The 20,893-nt window shown below is 43.6% G+C and overlaps 1 protein-coding gene across 1 annotated transcript in view; it reads right to left on the bottom strand.

Moving 5' to 3' along the window:
- Window positions 1-7,751: 7,751 nt before the first annotated feature.
- The window catches only part of Cryl1 (crystallin lambda 1), a 143,759-nt gene continuing 130,617 nt past the window's right edge, over window positions 7,752-20,893 (bottom strand). Inside the window, exons 6-8 of the mRNA XM_042685437.1 lie at window positions 17,890-17,995; window positions 8,597-8,703; window positions 7,752-7,905 (exon numbers count right to left, since the gene is read on the bottom strand). Coding sequence (XP_042541371.1) covers window positions 7,792-7,905; window positions 8,597-8,703; window positions 17,890-17,995 — 327 coding nt within the window. The 3' untranslated portion in view covers window positions 7,752-7,791. The remainder of the gene's footprint in view (window positions 7,906-8,596; window positions 8,704-17,889; window positions 17,996-20,893) is intronic.

The raw sequence follows: 20,893 nt of genomic DNA, 5'->3' as shown, positions 1-20,893 counted from the left end.
AATACCTGACAACTCAGACTTTAGGAAATCCCTGCTGATACACCTGCACCCATACTTTGTGGGGGACTCCTACTACCCCTGCGAATGGTTCATGCAGTCCTTGTAGCTAGATGTTTGTCTATTCAAGCATCCCTCTTCATGATCATGAGCAAGCCATGGTCAAGAACAACATTCTCATATATCTCAGAATCTACACAATACCTAAGCATACAGTCACTGCTTGAAGTATCATTATTGACTAAAGGGCACTGTGGTGCTGTCAGCCTATTTACCTGTCTGAAAACCAAATTTACAGGGATACCAGGGAGCAAGGATATCGCCAATATCACTGTGCAGAATTCCTTCCTGTTGTGCCATAGTACCCTTTCTATCTCACTTAGCACTGAGAGGAGCAGACCCATGGATATTCCCTGCTTAGCAGCATCCATCACTCCCCTCACCCAAACTCCAAGCCACCAAGAACTTTCTAATGAATTATATTCCTGCATTACACACCCTTCCCTAGTAAACAGTTTGCTATCCTTCCAGCTGTCCTGCACAAAGACCTTGTGATCAACCCTGAGTTCTACCTTCCTGTTCCCTCACCATCTACTCTGTCAGCCTCGCCTGTTAGTGTCACCTCCAAGATGGATCCAGAATCTGCTGTATCTCCCCATCCTACCTCCCTCTATCAGACCCCTGTGGCCATCTCTGACAAGGACAATGTTGAGAGAGAGCCTTGTTTGCCTCATCTGGGCCTCCAGACAGCACCTTCTTGACATAAGCCAGAAAGAACCTGGAAAGTCTTGAGGCAGGAGATGATTCTTCCCTCAAAGGACTCCTTGTACAAAATAAGAGCCAGTCTTCCTCAGTCTTCAAGGTCTACCCTCACTACCATTTACCACTCCCATATCTTCCATTCTCCCTCCTGCTACTCAGACACATGGATGCCCGAACTCTTCTGGCTCCTACCTTGGGGTCTTTGCATATCTGTTCCCAGTCCACCTGTTCCTACTCTTCCCTGGATCTCACTATGGTTTTATCCCTCACTTCCTTTGGATAGTTCTCAAAATGTTCGCTCCTCATCACACCTCAGTTGATACTTCTTTCAAATTATGCATGTGCACACAAGAGTTCCATTGGTGCTCTCCACATATTTTTTTAATTTTTATTTCATGCCAGTACTGGGATTTGATTTGGGCATTGTCCTTCAGCTTCTTTGCTCAAGGCTGGCACTCTACCACTGGAGCCTCAGCTCCACTTCCAGCTTTTTGCTTGTTAATTGGAGATAAGTTTCACAGACTTTTCTTCCCTGGGCTGGTTTTGAACCTCAGTCACCAAATCTCAGCTTCCTAAGTAGCTTTATGAGTCATCTGTGCCCAGTTTACTTTATTTTTTTTTTGTGCTGGTATTGGGGCTTGAACTTGGGCGCTGAGTTTTTGGCTCAAGGCTACCTCTCTACCAGTTGAGCTACAGTTCCACTTATGGCTTTTCGGTGGCTAATTGGAGGTAAGAGTCTCACAGGCTTTCCTGGTCAGGCTGGCTTTGAACCAAGAGTCTCACATCTCAGCCTCCTGAGTAGCTATGATTACAGGCATGAGTCACTGGCACCCAGCTTACTTTTTATTATGTTTTGAAAGACTATAGATGGAACTCAGTAGAGCTTTGTGCTCTACCACACAGCTCCTTCCTCTGTGCCCTGCTTTCCTTTTATCCAAATAACTAATCACCTCTTGACATTCTAAATACTTTTTTTTTCTTTTTTTGTCAGTCATGGGGCTTCAACTCTGGGCCTAGGTGCTGTCTCTCAGCTCTTCAGCTCAAGGCTAGCACTTTAACATTTGAGCCACAGCACCACTTCCAATTTTCTGTGGTTAATTGGAGATAAGAATCTCTTCCTGGGATGGCTCTGAACCCTGATTCTCAGATTTCAGCCTCCTGAGTAGCTAGGATTACAGGTGTGAGCCACCAGTGCCCAGCTATTCTAAATACTTTGTTGGTTGATTCCTTTGTTTTCATTTCTCCCACTGAAAGTGCAAAGTCTGAGTAAGTTTTTAAATTATTTTTCTGTGGACCTACTTTGTTTATTGCTCTATCATCAATTATTTGGAGCAGGTCCACAGTAGATATTCAATAAACATTTTTTGATGAATCCAGTGGAAATTAATAAAACTGGCAGGCTGGTCGTTTGAATCTGATTACTATAAGGAAAAGCTCCTTGTCACTTGTCTACTGTGCATGCACTAGCCCTGGATGGCTCAGCCATCTGACTTTCCACTTGGAAAAGAGCACCAATTAAGAACAACACTCAGGAGCTGAGAACTGTAAACACAAGTGTTGACTGCTAATATGACCACCTGAGTAAATTAGGTGGTCTGCTACAAGGGCCTGTTCTCTAATAAAACTTAGGAAAACTTGGAGCTGATGGCTCACACCTATAATCTGAGGTCTGAGATCTGAGAATCAAGGTTTGAAGCCATTCTGGGCAGAAAAATCTAAGATACACTTTATCTCCAATTACCCAGCAAAAAACTTAGAAGTGGAGCTGTGACTCAAGTGGTAGAATAACAATCTTGAACAAAAAAGCTAAGGGAAAGTGCCTAGGCCTTGAGTTTAAGCCCCAGTATAGACATAATTTTTTTTCTGATCTTCAAACTATAGAACAACTGTACACGAATGGCAGGGGACACCCTCCTCCCACTTGCCCCTCAGCAGAACATTAGGACATGAAAATTGCTTGGGAAATTCTATATATAGGGCATGCACGGATTCAGAGACCAAAATGAGAACTAAGTGTACACTTACCATGTGGATGGAGATTTATGAATTTGCAGTGTTGAGAAAATGACTCAAAACCTGTCAGGACAGTATCTGATTGGGCTGATCTTTCTAATTAACTTATTTTATTATTTGTATGTGTTTGAATGAGTGTTACTAGGGCTTGAACTCAGGGCCTGGGCACTGCACCTCAGCATTTTTGCTTAAGGCAAGCATTCTACCATTTGAGCCACAGCTCTACTTCTAGCTTTTTGCTGCTTAATTGGAGTCTCACTGACTTTCCTGCCTGGTCTGGATTTGAACCTTAATCCTCAGCTCTCAGACTCCGACTAGCTATGATTATAGGTGTGAGCCATCAGTTCCTGGTTAACTTCCTATTTTTCTTTTCTCTTTTGGTGTTGGTCTTGCAGCTTGACTTCAGGGCTTGGGCACTATTCCTGAGCTAGCTCAAGGCTAATACCATTGAACCACAGTTCTACTTCTGGCTTTTTTAATAGTTTATTGGACAAAAGAATCTCAGGAACTTTCCTGCTAGGCTGGCTTTGAACTGCAATCTTCAGATCTCAGCCTCCGGAGTAGTTAGGATTACAGGCATGAGCCAATGGTGCCCCAGAAAACTTCCTATTTTCTAAAGTTCTGAGAAGCCATGCAATGAAGGCTAACTTTCCCAAAATGTCACCTGGACAATATGTGGCCCCCTGATACAATGTGAGAAGGACACCTCTCCTAATCCTAAACCTGGACCTGGTATAGTCATGGCAAACACATCAGACAAATCCAGACTGGATATAATCTTCAAAGCACATTGCCAGGCCCCTTAGGATTGTAGGGTTATAAAAAGACAAGACAAAATGGAAAATTGGCTTAAACCAAAGGAGGCTAGGCAGGTATGACAACATGTAAAGCAGTATTCTGGATGGAATCCTAGACAGAAGAATGGAAAATGGGTCCATGAAATGATACATCCACCAAACTCATCAGAGCAACCAGGTCCCTGCAGGCCCCTAGTGTTGACCAGCTGAGAGAAGGCTTCTAGAAGCTAAACCCATCTTCCACTATGGCAATACTGCTAAAACATATAGGTTCTGTGTGGGTGGGGCGCATATCCCTGTAGTAGCATGATTGATTCTAACTAGCTGTTTCCAGAGCTTTCAAAGCTGAGCCTAAATTCAAACATTTGTTCTCTGCTGCTCTACCCAATTAGGTGAGAATCTTCCCACATTTTCATACCCACCATTTCTTTGAATCTTCCTCAGTGGATGTAGTGATAGCTGCAAGCCTAAGAATCTTTCCAGGTGTGGTTCCAGGATCCCTGTAGATCCCCAAATCTGTGGATGTTCACATTTCTTATATAAAAATGGTGTGGTACGAAAATCCTCCTGGCTACTTTACATCATGTCTCAATGAGTTATACTTCCTAATGCATTGTAAGTGCTCTGTAAGTAGTTCTTATGCTGTGTTGATTAGTAGAAATGTTCTAATTTCTCTGTAGAATTTTCTGGATTTTTTTTTCCTAAATAGTTTCTATTCTCAGATGGCAGAATCTACATGTATTGGGAGCTAATGTAGAACATGCCTCACATCCATATAAAAAGATCTGACATCAAAAGTAGGAAAATAAAACTTAGTCATAGAAACGAATACGCTCCCAAACGGTACCTTATTTCATGGACTCCTGTGGGTCTGGCTTTCTCAGGGCCTCTCATCTATAGCCATAAGCCCAAATAGCCCATATAGCCAGTCTTTCCCAGAACCCCTCATGGCTTATCGGTGCCATGAACTGGGTAGACCATGTGTAGGGTCCACTTGGGCCTCATCCCCAGCTAGGTAGGCCGGAACCAGTGCTGCATGCTATAGTCTAGAGACAGTGAGGTATAAGTGGGCTGATTCTGAGAACACTGCAGTGAGTTAGCAGACAAGTCTGGGAAACAGGGGAGGGAAGAAGGAACAAGTTGTGGGGAAATGCAAGGATTGCAGGATACTCCATGAAGCAATCAGGCAACCTGTCAGGAAAAGGGAAGGACTGAGTCATGGAGTTTAAAAAGTACCTCCACCTCAATCAAAACAAAAGAGGAGACTTCCTTAACATTTTGCCACATTATCTTTCTAGTGAAGTTTTAATGTTTGGGCCAGGTGCCTGTAATCCCTAGCTACCCAGGAGACTGAGAATCAGGATCTCGGTTTGAAGCCAGCCCTGGGCAGGAAAGTTTGTGGGACACTTATTTCCAATTAACCAACCAAAAGCTGAAGTGCTGCTGGTACAAAAGTGGTAGAGCACCAAACTTGAACAACAAAGCCAAGGGAGAGCATGAGGCCTTGGGCTCAAGCCCCAGTATTAGTACAAAAAAAGTTTTAATATCTGAAATATTCAGATTTCCTGTCTCTTCTCTTAAAGTTTCCTACTTTGCACAAGGCAGTTGTGTAAGATATATACTATCATCTCCTTCTATAAAAAATAGTTTTCCAGAATGCTTTCCAACTTCATGACCTCCACAGCCCTAACCTGGACCATGGCAGTCTCCCCTCCAGCCTGCCCCTTCCACTATCAGAGGGATCTGTTAAGATCCTGACCTTACTGAGTGGCTCCCTGTCTACTGATTGCTTTGGTGCCAGGTGACTAAGTCATTGTCATGACCCTCCACTTGCATTCCAAGGCCTTTCCCAATCACACTTGGGCTGGCTAACCTCAAGAGATCCTTCCCAGCAACAGTGGGGTAAACTGACTCCCTTTTCCAGAGCAGCATGGCCCTTGACTACTCTCTTCTTCTGGGAGGGGCTGTTACCCATGGTCAGTTTACAAGGCACCTGCTAGAATTCTCCCAGCATGCCCTTCCCAGGTGCCATGCTCCCTCACATTTGTGGACTCTTTGGAACACCAAACCGTTTTTTTTGGGTCCGGTCTTGGGCCTGAACTCTGGGCCTGGGCCCTGTCCCTCAGCTCTTCAGCTCAAGGCTAGTGCTCTACCACTTGAGCCACAGCGCCACTTCTGGCTTTTTTCTTTTTGCTTATGTGGTGCTGAGGACTCGAACCCAGGGCCTCATGCATGCAAGGCAAGCGCTCTACCACTGAGCCACCTTCCCAGCCCCACCAAACCTTTTTTTATAGTTATTTTTGGTGGTAATGTTGAGTTTTTAAAATGAAGTAGCTGGGGCTGGGAAGTTGGCTTGCTTCTCATGCATGAGGCCCTGGGTTCGATTCCTCAGCACCACATAAGCAGAAAAAAGCTGGACGTGGCACTGTGGCTCAAGTGGTAGGGAGCTAGCCTTGAGCTGAAGAGCTGAGGGACAGTGCCCAGGCCCAGGCCCAGAGTTCAGACCCCATGACTGAGAAAAAAGAAAAAAAAGTAGTTGTACAAAGAGGTTTTTCACTTCACAAGTTTTTGTTTTGTTTTATGTTGATACTAGGGCTTGAACTTGGCTTCACACTTTTGTATAGCTTTATTTGTTCAAGGCTGGAACTCACCCACTTGAGACACAGCTTCATTTTTGGTTTTTTGCTGGTTAATTGGAAATAAGAGCATCATGGCTGTCTTCAAACCACAATCCTCAAATCTCAGCCTCCTGAGTAGTTAGGATGATAACTATGAGCCACTGGCTTCTGGATATGTTCATTTTTTTTGTTGCGTTATATGAACCTATGAAAAGGCAGACATAACATGCCTATTGCCTGGTTTATTTTAGTTGCTCAGTGCATGTTGTATTGAAGATACAACATGAGGGTCCTGATTGAGCCCATATCACATGTTAGCAGAAATGACCACTTCCATGTGGTTCCTAATTAAGGGCATTGCTATCAACAGCACAGGAGCCTTGGGCTAAGGAAGACAGCTCCCTCCTAGGTGGAGCTGGGATGCCAACTGCTAGAAACCACAAGGCTTCTGTATTTCTGTGTTGGGAGCCATTAGGGAATCTTGCAGGGATCAAAATGGCCTTACAAGTGGAGGGGTTCATGCCTTGGAATTTCTCAGAATGTTCTGGGAACTAATGCTAGGAAGACTTCATGCTGAAGAAGGTAACAGATATATTCACCACAGGACTTTGTGGACATTTGATCTGCTCCAGAATGGGAGTTCCAAGAGTTGGACAGTCAACAGTGTTCCTCTAATATATATGACTAGGAAAGCATTGGACCAACTTTACAAAACACTGATGCTAATTGGTTGATTTATTTTAAATGACAAAGGTCCCAGAACTGAAAAACTGGCTATTATTCATCCATTTTGGTCACTCTCTGAATTATGCTGATTGACCATCAGGCAAGAATGCTTTATTCTAAGAAAGAACAGATGAACTGGATACTCATGGTTCACACCTGTAATCCTAGCTGCTCAGGAAGCTTGAGGTTCAAGGATTGTGGTTTGAAGCCTTCCCAGGCAAGAAAGTCTGTAAGACTCTTATTTCCAATTAACCACCCAAAAAGTCCAGAAGTGGAGGCATGGCTCAAGTGACAGAGTGCTAGCCTTGAGCAAAAACACTAAGAGACAGAGCCCAGGCCCTGAGTTCAAGCCCCAGTCTGGAATAAAAGAAAAAAAAAAGAAAGCAATAAAAAAACTTTAAGCAGTCAAAAACTTTTATTCAGAACATTAGCAAAACAAAGGTAATTGACTCCTAAATACAGGGCTTTAGAGTACTCAGAAAGGGACTAGAAAATCATTATAAAAATATTTCAGTAATAGATTAAAATACCAAGTAACCACAGTCATTGACTCTGAAGTGGAATTGTATATAATCACACTGAAATGGGAAGCTTAAAAAAAAATCTTCAGACTATTAGTCCAGGAAACCCACATCTCAGGCCTCAGAGAGTTCTGGGACAGCCCAGTTCAGGGTTAGGCCCTAATATAATGGAAGACACTGGACCTCTATCACTACCTGGGCCTTGATAAAGCAAAGCAAGCTATGAATTTTCAGACTAGGTACTACTGGGTTTCTCACTGGTTTAAAAGGATTGGAGCAAGTGCTGTTAATTCCAATAATAATAACAATAACAATAAAGGCTTTTAATGAAGGAGTGGCAGTAACATCTCAAGAAACTCACTGGGGCTGCACCTGGTTTTTCAACTTGGCAAGCCTCATGAGACAGTCATCCCTCCACTGTCTCCTGGCTGCTAAGTGTTCTGGGTCATCAGGAACTTTCAGACACATGTCCTAGGAGAAGGAAGAAATATGAGAGGAAATAATTGACCCAGTGTTTATACAAACCATGCCCACATTGCTTAAAGTTGTATGAAACACAGAAAGCTCTCAATATCACAGGCTTTCCAAATCTTGGAGATCTCAGACAAGTTGAAAAGAGCTACTGTTCATGGATTACATTGTTCTTAAAATCTCGATGCTAGGCACTGGTAGCTCATGCTTTTAATCCTAGCTATTCCGGAGGCTGAGATCTAAGGATTGGCATTGTAGTCAGCCTGGACAGAGAAGTCAGTGAGACTCTTATCTCCAATTAATCACCAACAAGCTGGAGGTGGAGCTGTGGCCCAACTGGAAGAGCACCAGCTTGGAAGGAAAAGGCTAAGAGACAGTGCTCATGACCAGAGTTCAAGCTCTAATACCAACATTAAATAAAAAAATCTCCTGGTGACCAGAATAAAACTATGAGCATCGTCAGTGAAAAAGGAGGAACTGTCAATAATATTCAAGGTCAATTTTATTTCTTTTCTTTTGTCCAAGACCAGTAATTGAACTCTGTATCTGATGCTTTTGCTCACTGGCTGGAGCTTTACTACCTGAGTCATACTTTAAAGTCTAAGATTCTAGTATATTCCATCTGCATGCAGGTGGTATATGGGAGAGAAGATGATTGGCATGTGACTAAATGCACACACAATCTACCCACCTGGTTAACTTTCTCCACTGTGGCCCTGGAAAATTCTGGAATGGGTCCAAAAGTCTTCAGGACACGTTTCATACCTTCACTGTATCTGTCACAGTAGCTCACCACACCTGAAATGGGTTGAACACAAGAATCTATCATATCAACAAAAATATTCTCTAACTCCAAATTAAGAGGCCCATTGGAAGGTTTTGCCCTGAGGATGAAGCGTCTACATTCTTCTTCGCCAGGGAATAAAGAAAAGACAGGAGATAAGTCACCAGCTGCTTTCTGGACAAGCTGGTCCCTCCCTAGTCACTCTCCACAATTTCTATGAGACCTTAAAACCTTGAGAGGTATTGGCCCTCAGGCCTGGCACACACTTCCTTGTATATGGTACATGCCAGCTACAGGTACTCTCAGCCTCTGCTGGCACTCACATGCTGACTGGGGAATGTCAGACTATAGCTTCATTTCTCAAAGCCCTTCTCTAACAATGGATTGCTAAGGTTACTTGTATTGAACATTTGAATGTTTTGTTTTTTGAAGCTGTACCAAGGATTTATGTTAGTATAACAGGATGAAGTAGGGAGAAATGCAGGAGAAAAGGAAAGAACAAACTTTTCTTTTGAGAAGGAAGTGGAAGATGGTGGAGGGTCAACAGGGAACCTACACAGCTGCTGCTGAGAACCAGAGCTTTAGAATTTTACCAAATAGTCCATGCCTAGACGGTTGCACGAAGTGAGCTGTAATTGTAGAGATTTTTGCCAGAGAGAAAAATTACAGACAGCTTGCTTAAGAAGACAGATTTGAGCACACACCAGTGACAGTGGCTGCAACCACAGTGGCGACCAGAGAAAGCCAGGGCAAAGACCTCCAGCATGAACTGGATGATAAGGAGCAGAAAATCACATCCTGCTGGTCACAGATGGACACAAATCATGGATGCATATTGCAGATGGTCCGAAACACCAAGGGAAACTGTGAGTACCCCACAAAAGCCATCCTCACTCCCACCCAGAGAATAACTTCTACAAATAAAGCCCCTTGACCTGAGAAGAACACCATCTTTGATACTGGCATAGAACCAGACAAAGCAGCTAGCAGAAAACATAGGCCTGAGAAGCAGTGACTGTGGCGCCATTTTTCAACAGGGCAAAGGAATCTGACCAGTGAGAGACAACTCTGCCCAGGGTAAGGTAGCCCCATCCAGGAGGAGAAAGCTCCTCCCAGGGAGGGGCACAACTACCTGGGCAGACACAGTAGAAGGCAGCCCTGCCCCTCTGCAGCAAACAAAGACATTCCAGTCATAGAGCGGCTCAACCTGCTGCTTAGCTGGATACAGGAATTAAAAAAAAACCCAAAAGTCTGCAAAATCTCAGTGAAAAAAAACAAACTGGATAGGGCATAAAAGCCAAGAGTGGTTCCAGGCTGGGCCAAAAGAATGTCTCAGGAGCCAGTCCCTCTGGGAAAAGACACTGATTCCAGACATGCCACAATCCCACCCAAACTCAAGCTCACTCTCAGAGACTCCAATCTACAGAAGCCAGCCAACCCCTTTCTTTGTGACACACAAAGCGAATCCCTGCTCCCACTAGGTTAGGCAGGGAGGAGGGACACAAAGACTACAAGTTTTCAAGGCAGAACATTTTCCTGCCCACTCAAACAAACTGATTTGAGGAGCCAACTAAGCCACAAGGAAAACTGACCACCACAAGGAAATTAATGGATACATTAAGAGGCTGGATAGCAGACATTAGGGAGACACAAGGGCCACCAAATAAATTGAAGACCTTTTTTTTTTTTCTAATTTTAATTTTAATCTTTTATTATCATTTTTATTTTTTTCTTTTCCTCCCTTTTTTCCTTCTTCACTGCTGTTTGGTACCCTTTGTCTTGTATGTAAGTTTATCTGATTCAGGGAAGGGAAGGGGAATCACAGAAAGGTGGGACAAAGGGGGAACCAATGCAACAGTGATATTCACTAGACATTATGTTGGAAATGAACTTTACAACTTGGGGGGAGGAGAGGAGTCATGGGGGAGGAAAAGTGGGAGAAAATGAAGGATAGGGGAACACTGTTCAAAAAGAAATGTACTGGGGCTGGGAAGGTGGTTCAGTGGTAGAGCGCTTGCCTTGCATGCCTGAGGCCCTGGGTTCGATTCCTCAGCACCACATAAGCAAAAAGAAAAAAGCCGGAAGTGGCGCTGTGGCTCAAGTGGTAGAGCGCTAGCCTTGAGCTGAAGAGCTGAGGGACAGAGTCCAGGCCCAGAGTTCAGGCCCCATGACAGGAACCACCCCCCCCCCAAAAAAAGAAATGTACTCATTACCTGACTTATATAACTGTAACCCCTCTGTATATAACCTTTAAAATGAAATAAAAATTTAAAATAAAAGCATCTTTTGTTTAGAGTGGAAGAGTGGGAAATCAGCTTCAGAATAATGGCTTTTTCATGGATTCTATACACTCTGAGCTGAGAAACACAAGTAGTCATGTACCTCCTTTCCCTCTTCTCCCCTTTCCTTCCCTTCTTTCTTTTGTGCCAATACAGGGGCTTGGACTCAGGATCTTATGTTCTCTCTTGCCTTTTTTGCTCAAAGTTGGCCCTCTACAACTCCCTACCCCCACCTCTTAAGAGTGGGGGATAAGAGTCTCATGGAAATTTCTGCCCACGCTGGCTTTGAACTGTTATCCTCAGAGCTCAGCCTCTTGAGTAGCTAGGATTATAGTCATGAACCATTAATGGTTGGCTAGTCATTCATTTTCTATGAACCAAAGATGCCAGACTCAAGTTAATTCCTCACTCAACTTCTGGTTACTTGGTTCTCAGATTACAGGATTTTGATGAGGAAATGAAGGAGTTTATTCTTCAGCAGGAGCCATTTGGATATTTTTAACAAAATCATCAGTACAGGCAGATGGATGTCTTTTTATGTACCAGATGACTTAATGGGATTTGTAGGGCTGACAGGGACAACTCCTGCTAGGGGAGACAGAAGAATAATCATAGTATAAACTGCTGTGGGGCCCTGTGTACTGAAGCTGAGATTACTTGAGACTCATACTTACAAGGGAAGAAAACACAAGCCCAGTCCAGCCATGGCCTGTCCCAGGCAGTGGAACAGCCCTACCCAGTTGCTCAGCTCCATCTCTTCTGACCTGGGGCTGTTAGAGCAAGCCTGTACTTAAGAGACCAGACAAGTTAGAAACTAGCCCTAAGATCCTGGAGGCTGAGCTGTCTCTAAGTCCTGACTGTTTCAATTTAGGCCCATTTCTTTCTTTGCCTTTTTTTTCTTGATGGGTGCTGGGGATAAAACTCAAAGCCTTGCTCAGGCTAAACATGAGTTCTATCTCTGAGTTACACCATCAGACATATTTCCAACTCTTTCAAAACCACAATACCTCAACAGTGGGTCATTTGTACCAAAAAGATAACAAGAACAAAATAAAGTTGCGGAATTTGCAGATACCCCTGACCCCCAACAGCTATGAACTTAGTTCTCAGACCATGAAAACGGTACCACTGACTTAAACTTAAAATGACTACTGTTACAGTAATCTTAAAAAAAAAAAAAAAAGGACAAACTTCTTTGGGGTTTAGTTTGTTTTGTGCTAGTGGGTTTGAATTCAGATGCTGTCTCTTAGTTTTTTTCGCTCAAGGCTGGTATACTATCACTTGAGCCACAGCTCCACTATGGCTTCTTGGTTTAATTGGAGTCATTATTCTCAGATATTAATCTCCTGAATATCTGGAATTATAGAAACAAGCCACTGACTGCTGGCTATAGATTTAGTTCTGAATGACCCATAATGGTGTATAAGACTAAGTTCACTGTGTTTCTATTTTATTTGTTTCAAATAATTTTCCTTCCCTCACAGTACACTAACATCTATGAAAGCAAACAATTGTTTTGAAGGATAAAATTCTCAAACCTACCAATTTTTTTGAGGCCTTCAACTAACCAGAGGACAATTTTTTTAAAAAAGAACTTTAACTTCATTTCACAAAAGTATTAACTTGATAATTTAGCCTTCTGGATGTTTCTATAAATGTTCCAGCAATGGCTAGAACCACTTCATATGGTTCCATTTCTAGAAGTTAAAAGACAACCTAAATATTTCCTTCCAGAAATAAAATTTCTGTTACTTTTTCTGTTACTTATTTATTCACACTAAGCTTAGCTTTTCAGGAGACTCTGAACTTATTATTCAATAGTTGTATGAAGGGGTTATGAATTTTGTAAGTCAGATTATGAGTACAATGCTTCTTGGTCAGTGTGACCCCTTTGTTCATACTCCTCCAATTTTCCCTTCGTATCCCTCCTCTGAAATTACATAGTTTTTTTTAAATTTTAGCATAAGATACATTGAATATAATGACATTTACTCACTCTTCCTTCCACCATTCCTCTGCCTACCCTTGATAAACAGTATATTAATTATTAAGAGGATTGGATTCCTCCCCTAAGAACACCATCCTTCAGTCGGTTTGTCTGTGTGTAAATACACTGAGCCCTATATGTTACCATGCATAGTTATATTTTAGCTTCCACATATGAAAGAAATGCATCATTTGTCTCACTGAGCCTTCACATAATTTATTCTAGGTCCACCCATTTCCCTGTGGATTTACTTTCTTACAAAATGCCTATGTGACAAAAAAGGAAAAATAATGGACTTTCATGAGATTAGGTTTAGCTTATGTTGTAACCTTAGGACTCTTTAACTATAAAGCCGAACCTACAGCAGGCACCAGACTCAACCAGACATGGCCCGCTGTACAAGCACCAGACTCAACCAGACATGGCCCGCTGTACAAGCTGGCCTCACTAGGGGTGTTTAGTTTCTTGGACACCCCTCAATGCTACCCACATTAGAACAGTCTGGTTTTCACTCAGCTGATCCCACCCATCTGATTGCACTTGCTTTTTTTTTTTTTTTGTCGGTTATGGGGCTTGAACTCTGGGTCTGTGCACTGTCCCTTAGCTCCTCAGTTCAAGGCTAGCGCTCTACCACTTGAGCCACAGCGCCACTTCTGGTTTTCTTGTGGTTAATTGTAGATAAGAGTCTCATACACTTTCCTGCCTGGGCTGGCTTTGAACCTTGATCCTCAGATCTCAGCCTCCTGAGTAACTAGGATTACAGGCATGAGCCACCAGCGCCTGGCTGACTGCACTTGCTTTAAGAGACAGAATTTCATAGGACTTATTAAAGTGGATCCAAAAGGTCTGAAAGCACAGAGTGACAATATCCAATGTCTCCTCCAAGGATCAAATTCTCAAACCTAAGTAAGGACTCAGGAAGGTAGAACCATGCTAAGCCCCTTCCCTCCTCAAGTCCTACTCGTTCAGTTCAACTTTTTTCAGAGGCAGATGAAATCCCATATAGATGAACCAAACCTACCAGGCAAGTCTTTAAAAAAAATGCCTACATAAGAGAGGAAATTTAGAAGGCAAAATTCACCTAGAGGGGAATCTGGGGGGTTGCGAGTTTCAGATAGTACCATTCCACAGAGAGAAGAAAACACAGAAGCAAGGCACCAGTAGCTCATGACTGTAATCCTAGCTACACAGGAGACTGAGATCTGAGGATCGCAGTTCAAGGCCAACCCTAGCAGGAAAGTCGTGAGACTTTTATCTGCAATAACCACCAAAAAGCTGGAAGTGGAGGTGTGGCTCAAGTAATAGAGTCCCACCCTTGAAAAAACTAAGGGACAGCATCCAGGCCGTGAGTTCAAGCCCAGTACTGGCATGCATATGCGCGCGCGCGCACACACACACACACACACACACACACACACACACACACACACACACACACACACACACACACACACACACACACACACACACACACACACACACACACACACACACACACACACACGCAAACACAAAAGACCAGGAGAGCTCAAACCAACCACCAGGGGCATGGTAGCACAGACCAGGCCCACAACAATGATCTAGCTAAGTGCTTCCATGTGGCTTCATGCTCACACCACTCTAGGAGGAGGCTACTGTTGTTATGCCTACTTAACTGAAGTGGGCAAAACCTCGGTACACTAACTTAAGAAACTGCCCCAGGGTCAGGCAGCCAGTAAGTGGGAAAGCCAGGGCAAGAGAACCAAGCTAAGGACCACTTCTCCACCAAGCCAGAACCACCATTGTGAGATTTTGTGCTCCTTGGAGGAGGATGCTTCAGCAACAACAACAACAACAACACAGAAAACAGGAACCAAAAAGTTGGAATAAGTACCTTGCCCTCCTGTTTTTCAGATCCTGCTTTATTAGTTCAAAACCAAATTGTAAAACATTTGCCCTGATTCTAGATAAATAGTAGCTTTTAAGACATACAGCTGAGATGCTTGGCTTTATGAAAACAGTATCTCAAAAAAAGAAAAATCCTCCCCTCACTGATCTTGATATATTCTGGGTGACACAGGGAAGGTTAAAGAATCTTTCCACTGGTTCCCAGCCAGATCTTATAGCTGTCTGCCTCAGGCGTGGAATGCTCTGAAGTGGAACACTGCATCCGTCCCCCTTATCATAGTAAGCCAATTAGGATTTCTTATCATTCCGGCTTTGTTTGAAAAATTGCTCCGGCCTCCTTCCTGTCTGCCACATTTGATTCTCAAGTTTCAGGTGTCCTTGGCTTCTATTTCTATTTGTTTGAGATTCAAAGCTCTTCTCAGTTCTCTCCCTATCTCTGTCTCATGATACTTCAACTACTTTATTTTTCTCTAGAAAAAAAACCATGTGGTGTTTTATAAGACACTGTCTACACATTTCAAATGCTTCAGTTTGTTTAGCATTTATAAGGTCTGGTGAAAAAAGCATATGATATTATCCTAGACCACGTGTGTGTGTGTGTGTGTGTGTGTGTGAGAGAGAGAGAGAGAGAGAGAGAGAGAGAGACAGAGACAGACAGAAAGAGAGAGAAAGAGAGAGAGAGAGAGCGCATACACATACACACCAGTACTGAGGGTTGAACTTAGGACCTGGGTGTTGTCCCTTAAGTTACTTTTGTCCAAGACTGGTGTATACCATTTGGGCCATGGCTCTACTTCTACCTTTTTGGTAGTTAATTAGAGATTCATGGGCTTTTCTTTCTGGGCTATTTTTTAAAATATTTTTTATTGTTCTGGGCTATTTTTGAACCATAATCTTCAGATCTCAGCCCAGGAATGAGAGCAGCTAGGTGTGAGACACTAGTGCCCGGCATAATAGTACTTTAAACTCTTGTTCCATAGCAGTGGCTGCAATTTCCTTCCTTCTGTCAGCTGCTTCCAGCAATGCTTGACTTTAGGGAAGATAAATCCCAGTTACTGGACTGTATTGCCCAGCATACAAGGGCCAGTTCACCCTCAGCATGGTGTGTACCCAGCAGTATCTGGGGAAATGGTCTTGATTTTTGAAAGTGTATTTCATTAACTACTGTGGGAGAAAAGGACTGAGTTATTACCAAAGCACTGTGGAAATACAGGCTTCAAGACAAACCAACTTCTTGAGGCCACTACTTCCCCTCACTCACAGTGTTACCTCCCAAGAAGCAACTCCAAGTACCACCACGCGGTGCCAAGTACTCACAGTGCCAGGCACTGTGTCCAAACCATCTGCCTGCCATTTCTAATCTTATTTCTGCTTCAACCCTCTTAAAAAATAAATTTATGACAACACAGAAAATCCAAAAGGTAGTAAAAGTTACTTATAGTTTAGGGGTATAGCTTGGTAGTAGAGGTATAGAGTGTATGTGTGTGTGTGTGTGTGTGTGTGTGTGTGTGTGTGTATATATATATATATATATATATATATATATAGTTATAGTTATATAGTAGAGGTAGTAGAGAAATAGAGTTCCAGGTCAGCCTGAGTGAGACCTTAATTTTTTGTTGTTGGTTTTTTTTTGGGGGGGGGGTGCCGTTTTTGGTTGGTCATAGGGCTTAAACTCTGGGCCTGGGCACTGTCCCTCAGTTCTTCAGCTCAAGGCAAGCACTCTACCACTTGAGCCACAACATCACTTCTGGTTTTCTGGTGATTAATTGGAGATAAGCATCTTATGGACTTTCTTGCCCAAGCTGGCTTTGAACCTTGATCCTCAGATTGCAGCCTCTTGATTAGCTAGGATTACAGGAGTAAGCCCCCAGCCCCCAGCTGGTTTGTTTTTATTTTTTAAAGACTTATTTTGATGTGAAGAAATGCCCATGATATTTAGGTGGCATCCTTCCAGATTCTAATACATAGCTCCTTTAAAATTTTTGTTTTAATTTGTATAGATGCTATTTTTTAAATTTTAGGACTTTAAATCTGTTCTTAAGTTCTTTTTCTTGCAGGTACCATGTCATAGATTTCAACTCGCCTACCCTTCTGAAGATTTAGGGTACATGTGTAGTCTCCCTGACCCTGCTTTGCCATATATGCCGTACCAGCCCAGTCCTGTGAAAGCAGCTCCTGAGAACTCCCTGGCCTTCCAGATGGCAACCTACAACTCCGAATAATACACCTACAGGCTGCAATTGTGTAGATAGAAGATACCACCAGCAGAGAAAGGTTCCCGGGGTGGTGGTAGCAGGGGTTGTGGTGGTGAAGTTTTCCCTCATATCTTTTTATCCTTCTTGGCTCTGTAAACAATCCCATTGCCTTCTCCAGAAAAATATTACTTTCTTTTCCATTAGCTGAAGGTTGCAGAGTCCCCATTATATCATGTCTCTCTAGAACATTCACTCCTCAGAGCCCTGCAGTTTAAGATTTCCATGTGGACTCAGTGCTCTGTGTCCTAGCCCCTATCTGTGATATCAGGCTGGCTACAGTTCTTCCTTCCTTCCTTCCTTCCTTCCTTCCTTCCTTCCTTCCTTCCTTCCTTCCTTCCTTCCTTCCTTCCTTCCTTCCTTCCTTCCTTCCTCCCTTCCTTCCTCCCTTCCTTCCTTCCTCCCTCCCTCCCTTCCCTCCTTCCTCCCTTCCTTCCTCCCTCCCTCCCTTCTTTCCTTCCTTCTTTTTTGTGCTAGTACTGGGCTTGAACTCAGGGCCTCTCATTCTTGCTTGGCATTTTCACTCAAGGCTGATGCTCTACCACTTGAACCATACCTCCACTTCCAGCTCTTTGCTGGTTAACTGAAGATAAGAGTTTCATTGGCTTTTCTATCCAGGCTAGTTTTGAACTGGGATCCTCAGGTCTTAGTTTCATGAGTAGTTAGGATTACAGGTATGAGCCACAAGTGCTTAGTCTATAGCACTATTTCTACTCAGCTTAAGAAGGCAAAATTTGACTGTTCCTAAGACCCATGGAAATACTCAACAACACAACCCAGCCCTAGGCATACCTTCGGCGTTCAGGTGCATCGTTTCCAAGGGTCCAATGAATGCATACCGCATGCCCAGCCCATCTGACATAACCAGGTCCACGTCACTAGGAGACACTATTCCTTCCTGTACAGGGAGAAGGGGGTAGTACACTGATGAGTGAATTTTCTAGAAAGGTAATTTCATTATCATCACTTCTAGCCTAACTTTTTTTTTTCTGCCAGTCTTGGGGCTTGAACTCAGGGCCTGGGCACTGTCCCTGAGCTTCTTTTGCTCAAGGATAGCACTCTACCACTTGAACCACAGCACTACTTCTGGCCTTCTCCCCCCTTTCCCACCCTCCCCCCTCTGCCCCCCGCCCCATGGGGCCTGAACTCTGGACCTGGGTACTGTCTCTGAGCTCTTCAGCTGAAGGCTAGTGCTCTACCACTAGAGCCACAGCACCACATAGGCTTTTTCTGCCTATGTGGTGTGGAGGAAGCGAACCCAGGGCCTCATGCATGCAAGGCAAGCACTCTACCACTGAGCCACCTTCCCAGCCCCTACTTCTGGCCTTTTTTGTTTATGTGGTTCTGAGGAATTGAACCCAGGGAGGTTTCATGCATGCTAGGCAAGCATCTACCACTAAGCTACATTCCCAGCCCCATCCTAACTTTTTTTTGTGTGCCAGTACTGGGGCATGAACTCAGAATATGAGTGTCGTCCCTTACCTTTATCACTCAAGGCTAGTGCTCTACTATTAGACCATACTTTCTCTTGACTTTTTTTTTTTGTCTTGGTCTGGTTAATTGGAGATAAGAATCTCACAAACTTCCTTGCCCCTAGTCTGGCTTGGAACTGTGCTCCTCAAATCTCAGCCTCCTAAGTAGCTAGGCTTATAGATGTGGGCCATTGATACTTAGCCATCCTAACTTCATTAGGAAAATATTCCCAAATACCCTCCAGTGCTCTATGACAGTATTGCCATCAAATCCTGGACAAAAATAATCCTATGTACATGGATTCTGAAAGGAGACTATTTTATGACCAAACAACCATTAACCTTTTCCATACTTGAATCAACATGTTCCCCTTGTCCGCTTCCTCATTCCTATCCCTACAACCTAAGGGAGCACTTAGAAGTCGCAGTATCAGAGGAAAAGGGCAAGAAGAATCTTTTAGATGTTTGCTTAGGACGTGGGGAGTCAGCCTGAGCCATCCAAAGAGCTGCAAGATGCTCCCAGGCTTCATCTGCCTACAAGTCTGGCTTTGTCCTGCTGCTGATGATTTGTAAGAAGAGCTGGTCTTTGATGAAATGCAGCTTGGAACCAAGGGTATGTTTGTCAAGGTGGGGCCCTAGAATCTTCTGTAAATGAAAATTGCAAAGCAAGAGGTGAGTTGTTATGTGCTTAGCTTAGACGTCGAGAGGCCAGCTGTGTTTCTTGGCTTGTTCCTGATCCAGCAGCTGTCTTGTGTGGCTTTGGGCACCGGGCTTGGGTACATAATTAAACCTCAGCATGATTTGGAAACTCACTGCCAGGTCATTCCCACCTGAGGTTCTTACTGTCTTGGACATTCAGCTGTCAGGAAGGAAGATGTGAGCAAAATCAATGTAATCCCCCCAAAACCTTTGTTGATTTAGATTGGCAGCGTTCCTGTGTGATCTGTGGCGTTGGCTCTTTTTCTGAGAGTGGTTTCTTTGTTTTGTTTTGTTTTTGTTCTAGTACTGAAGCTTGAACTCTGGGTTGGTGCGCAATCCCTTAGCTTTTTCTACTCTAGGCTAGTGCTATACCACTTGGGTCACAGGTCTACTTCCAGCTTGGAAGATAAGGGTCTCCCAGACTTATGTGCCCCAGATAGCTTCAAACCATGATCCTCAGATCTCAGTTTTTTGAATAGCTAGGATTACAGGCCTGGTTTAAGATTGGTTTCTTTCAGAAAGCATTGTGAGATCTGCTGTCTGATGTGGCTTAGTGGTAGAGTGTTTGCCTAGCATGCATGAAGCCCTGGGTTTGATTCCTCAGTACCACATAAGCAGAAAAAGCTGGAAGGGATGCTGTGGCTCAAGTGGTAGATCAATAGCCTTAAGCACAGAGAAGCTTAGGGACAGTGCCCAACCCTGAGTTCAAGCCCCAGGACCAGAAAACAAATGAAAAACAATGCTACCTCTCCACTGGTAGCCTTGCTGTACCCTGAGAGCCTTCAATGAGGGGTCAGTTCTGATACTCCAGGAGTATATTTACACATCCTGAGCTGGCTCCCAGCAACCACTAGACATATCTCCTTCCCTTTGGGTGCAAGGCTTTTCTCTGAAAGGGCCATCTGGTATCTACCTAAGAAGAAAGCTCTCAATCACCCTAAAAGAGGGCTCTGATATATGTCATCATGGGCCACAGGAAGATATCTTCTGCCCTCCATGCAGCCAGGGATTGCTGGCTCAAGGCTGGTGCACCTCCCATCCCTACACCTACTCGTACTTCAAAGGCAACCAGAGACCCCCCCACCCCCCACAGGAGGTCACTGTCACTACATCCTCACTGCTGAGGGAGACACAAAAATGTGTCAGGTCTGCCTGGGTATCTGGACCACTCCAGGTCATCTAGAGAGCTTCATGATAAGACAGGTTAAAGAGGATGGAACCAATGGAGTCAAGCCTGCCACCTGAAAAGGAAAAGTGTGGCCCAAACACTATTGATCAACTCTATGCCTATGAATGATGTTCCATCAAACTGGGTATATGCATATGCATGCTTGATAGAAACACACAAAAATCTGCAAAAGTTACAGAGCACCTGTTCCTGTCTTATTTGTCATTGGACCAACTTCCTGGAGACAGATACCTCACTTCTATGGCAACTACCTCTTTGCTATAAAAACTGATCATGTATATTTAGTTTGCTTTATGTCCATTTATAGTCTGGTAATGGGACCTACATGAGATGTCTTCTTATGTGATTTGCTTCTGTTTCTCAATATTATGCACTAAGATATATACAGGGCTAGGTGCTGGTGGCTCATTCTGTAATCCTAGCTACTCAGGAGGAG

The sequence above is a fragment of the Dipodomys spectabilis genome, unplaced genomic scaffold, assembly GCF_019054845.1.
Source record: "Dipodomys spectabilis isolate Male_0828 unplaced genomic scaffold, ASM1905484v1 ptg000095l, whole genome shotgun sequence".
In the NCBI taxonomy this organism is placed as follows: domain Eukaryota; kingdom Metazoa; phylum Chordata; class Mammalia; order Rodentia; family Heteromyidae; genus Dipodomys; species Dipodomys spectabilis.
Note: the sequence above shows the minus strand (reverse complement) of the source record. Positions and strands in the feature narration are given on the sequence as shown.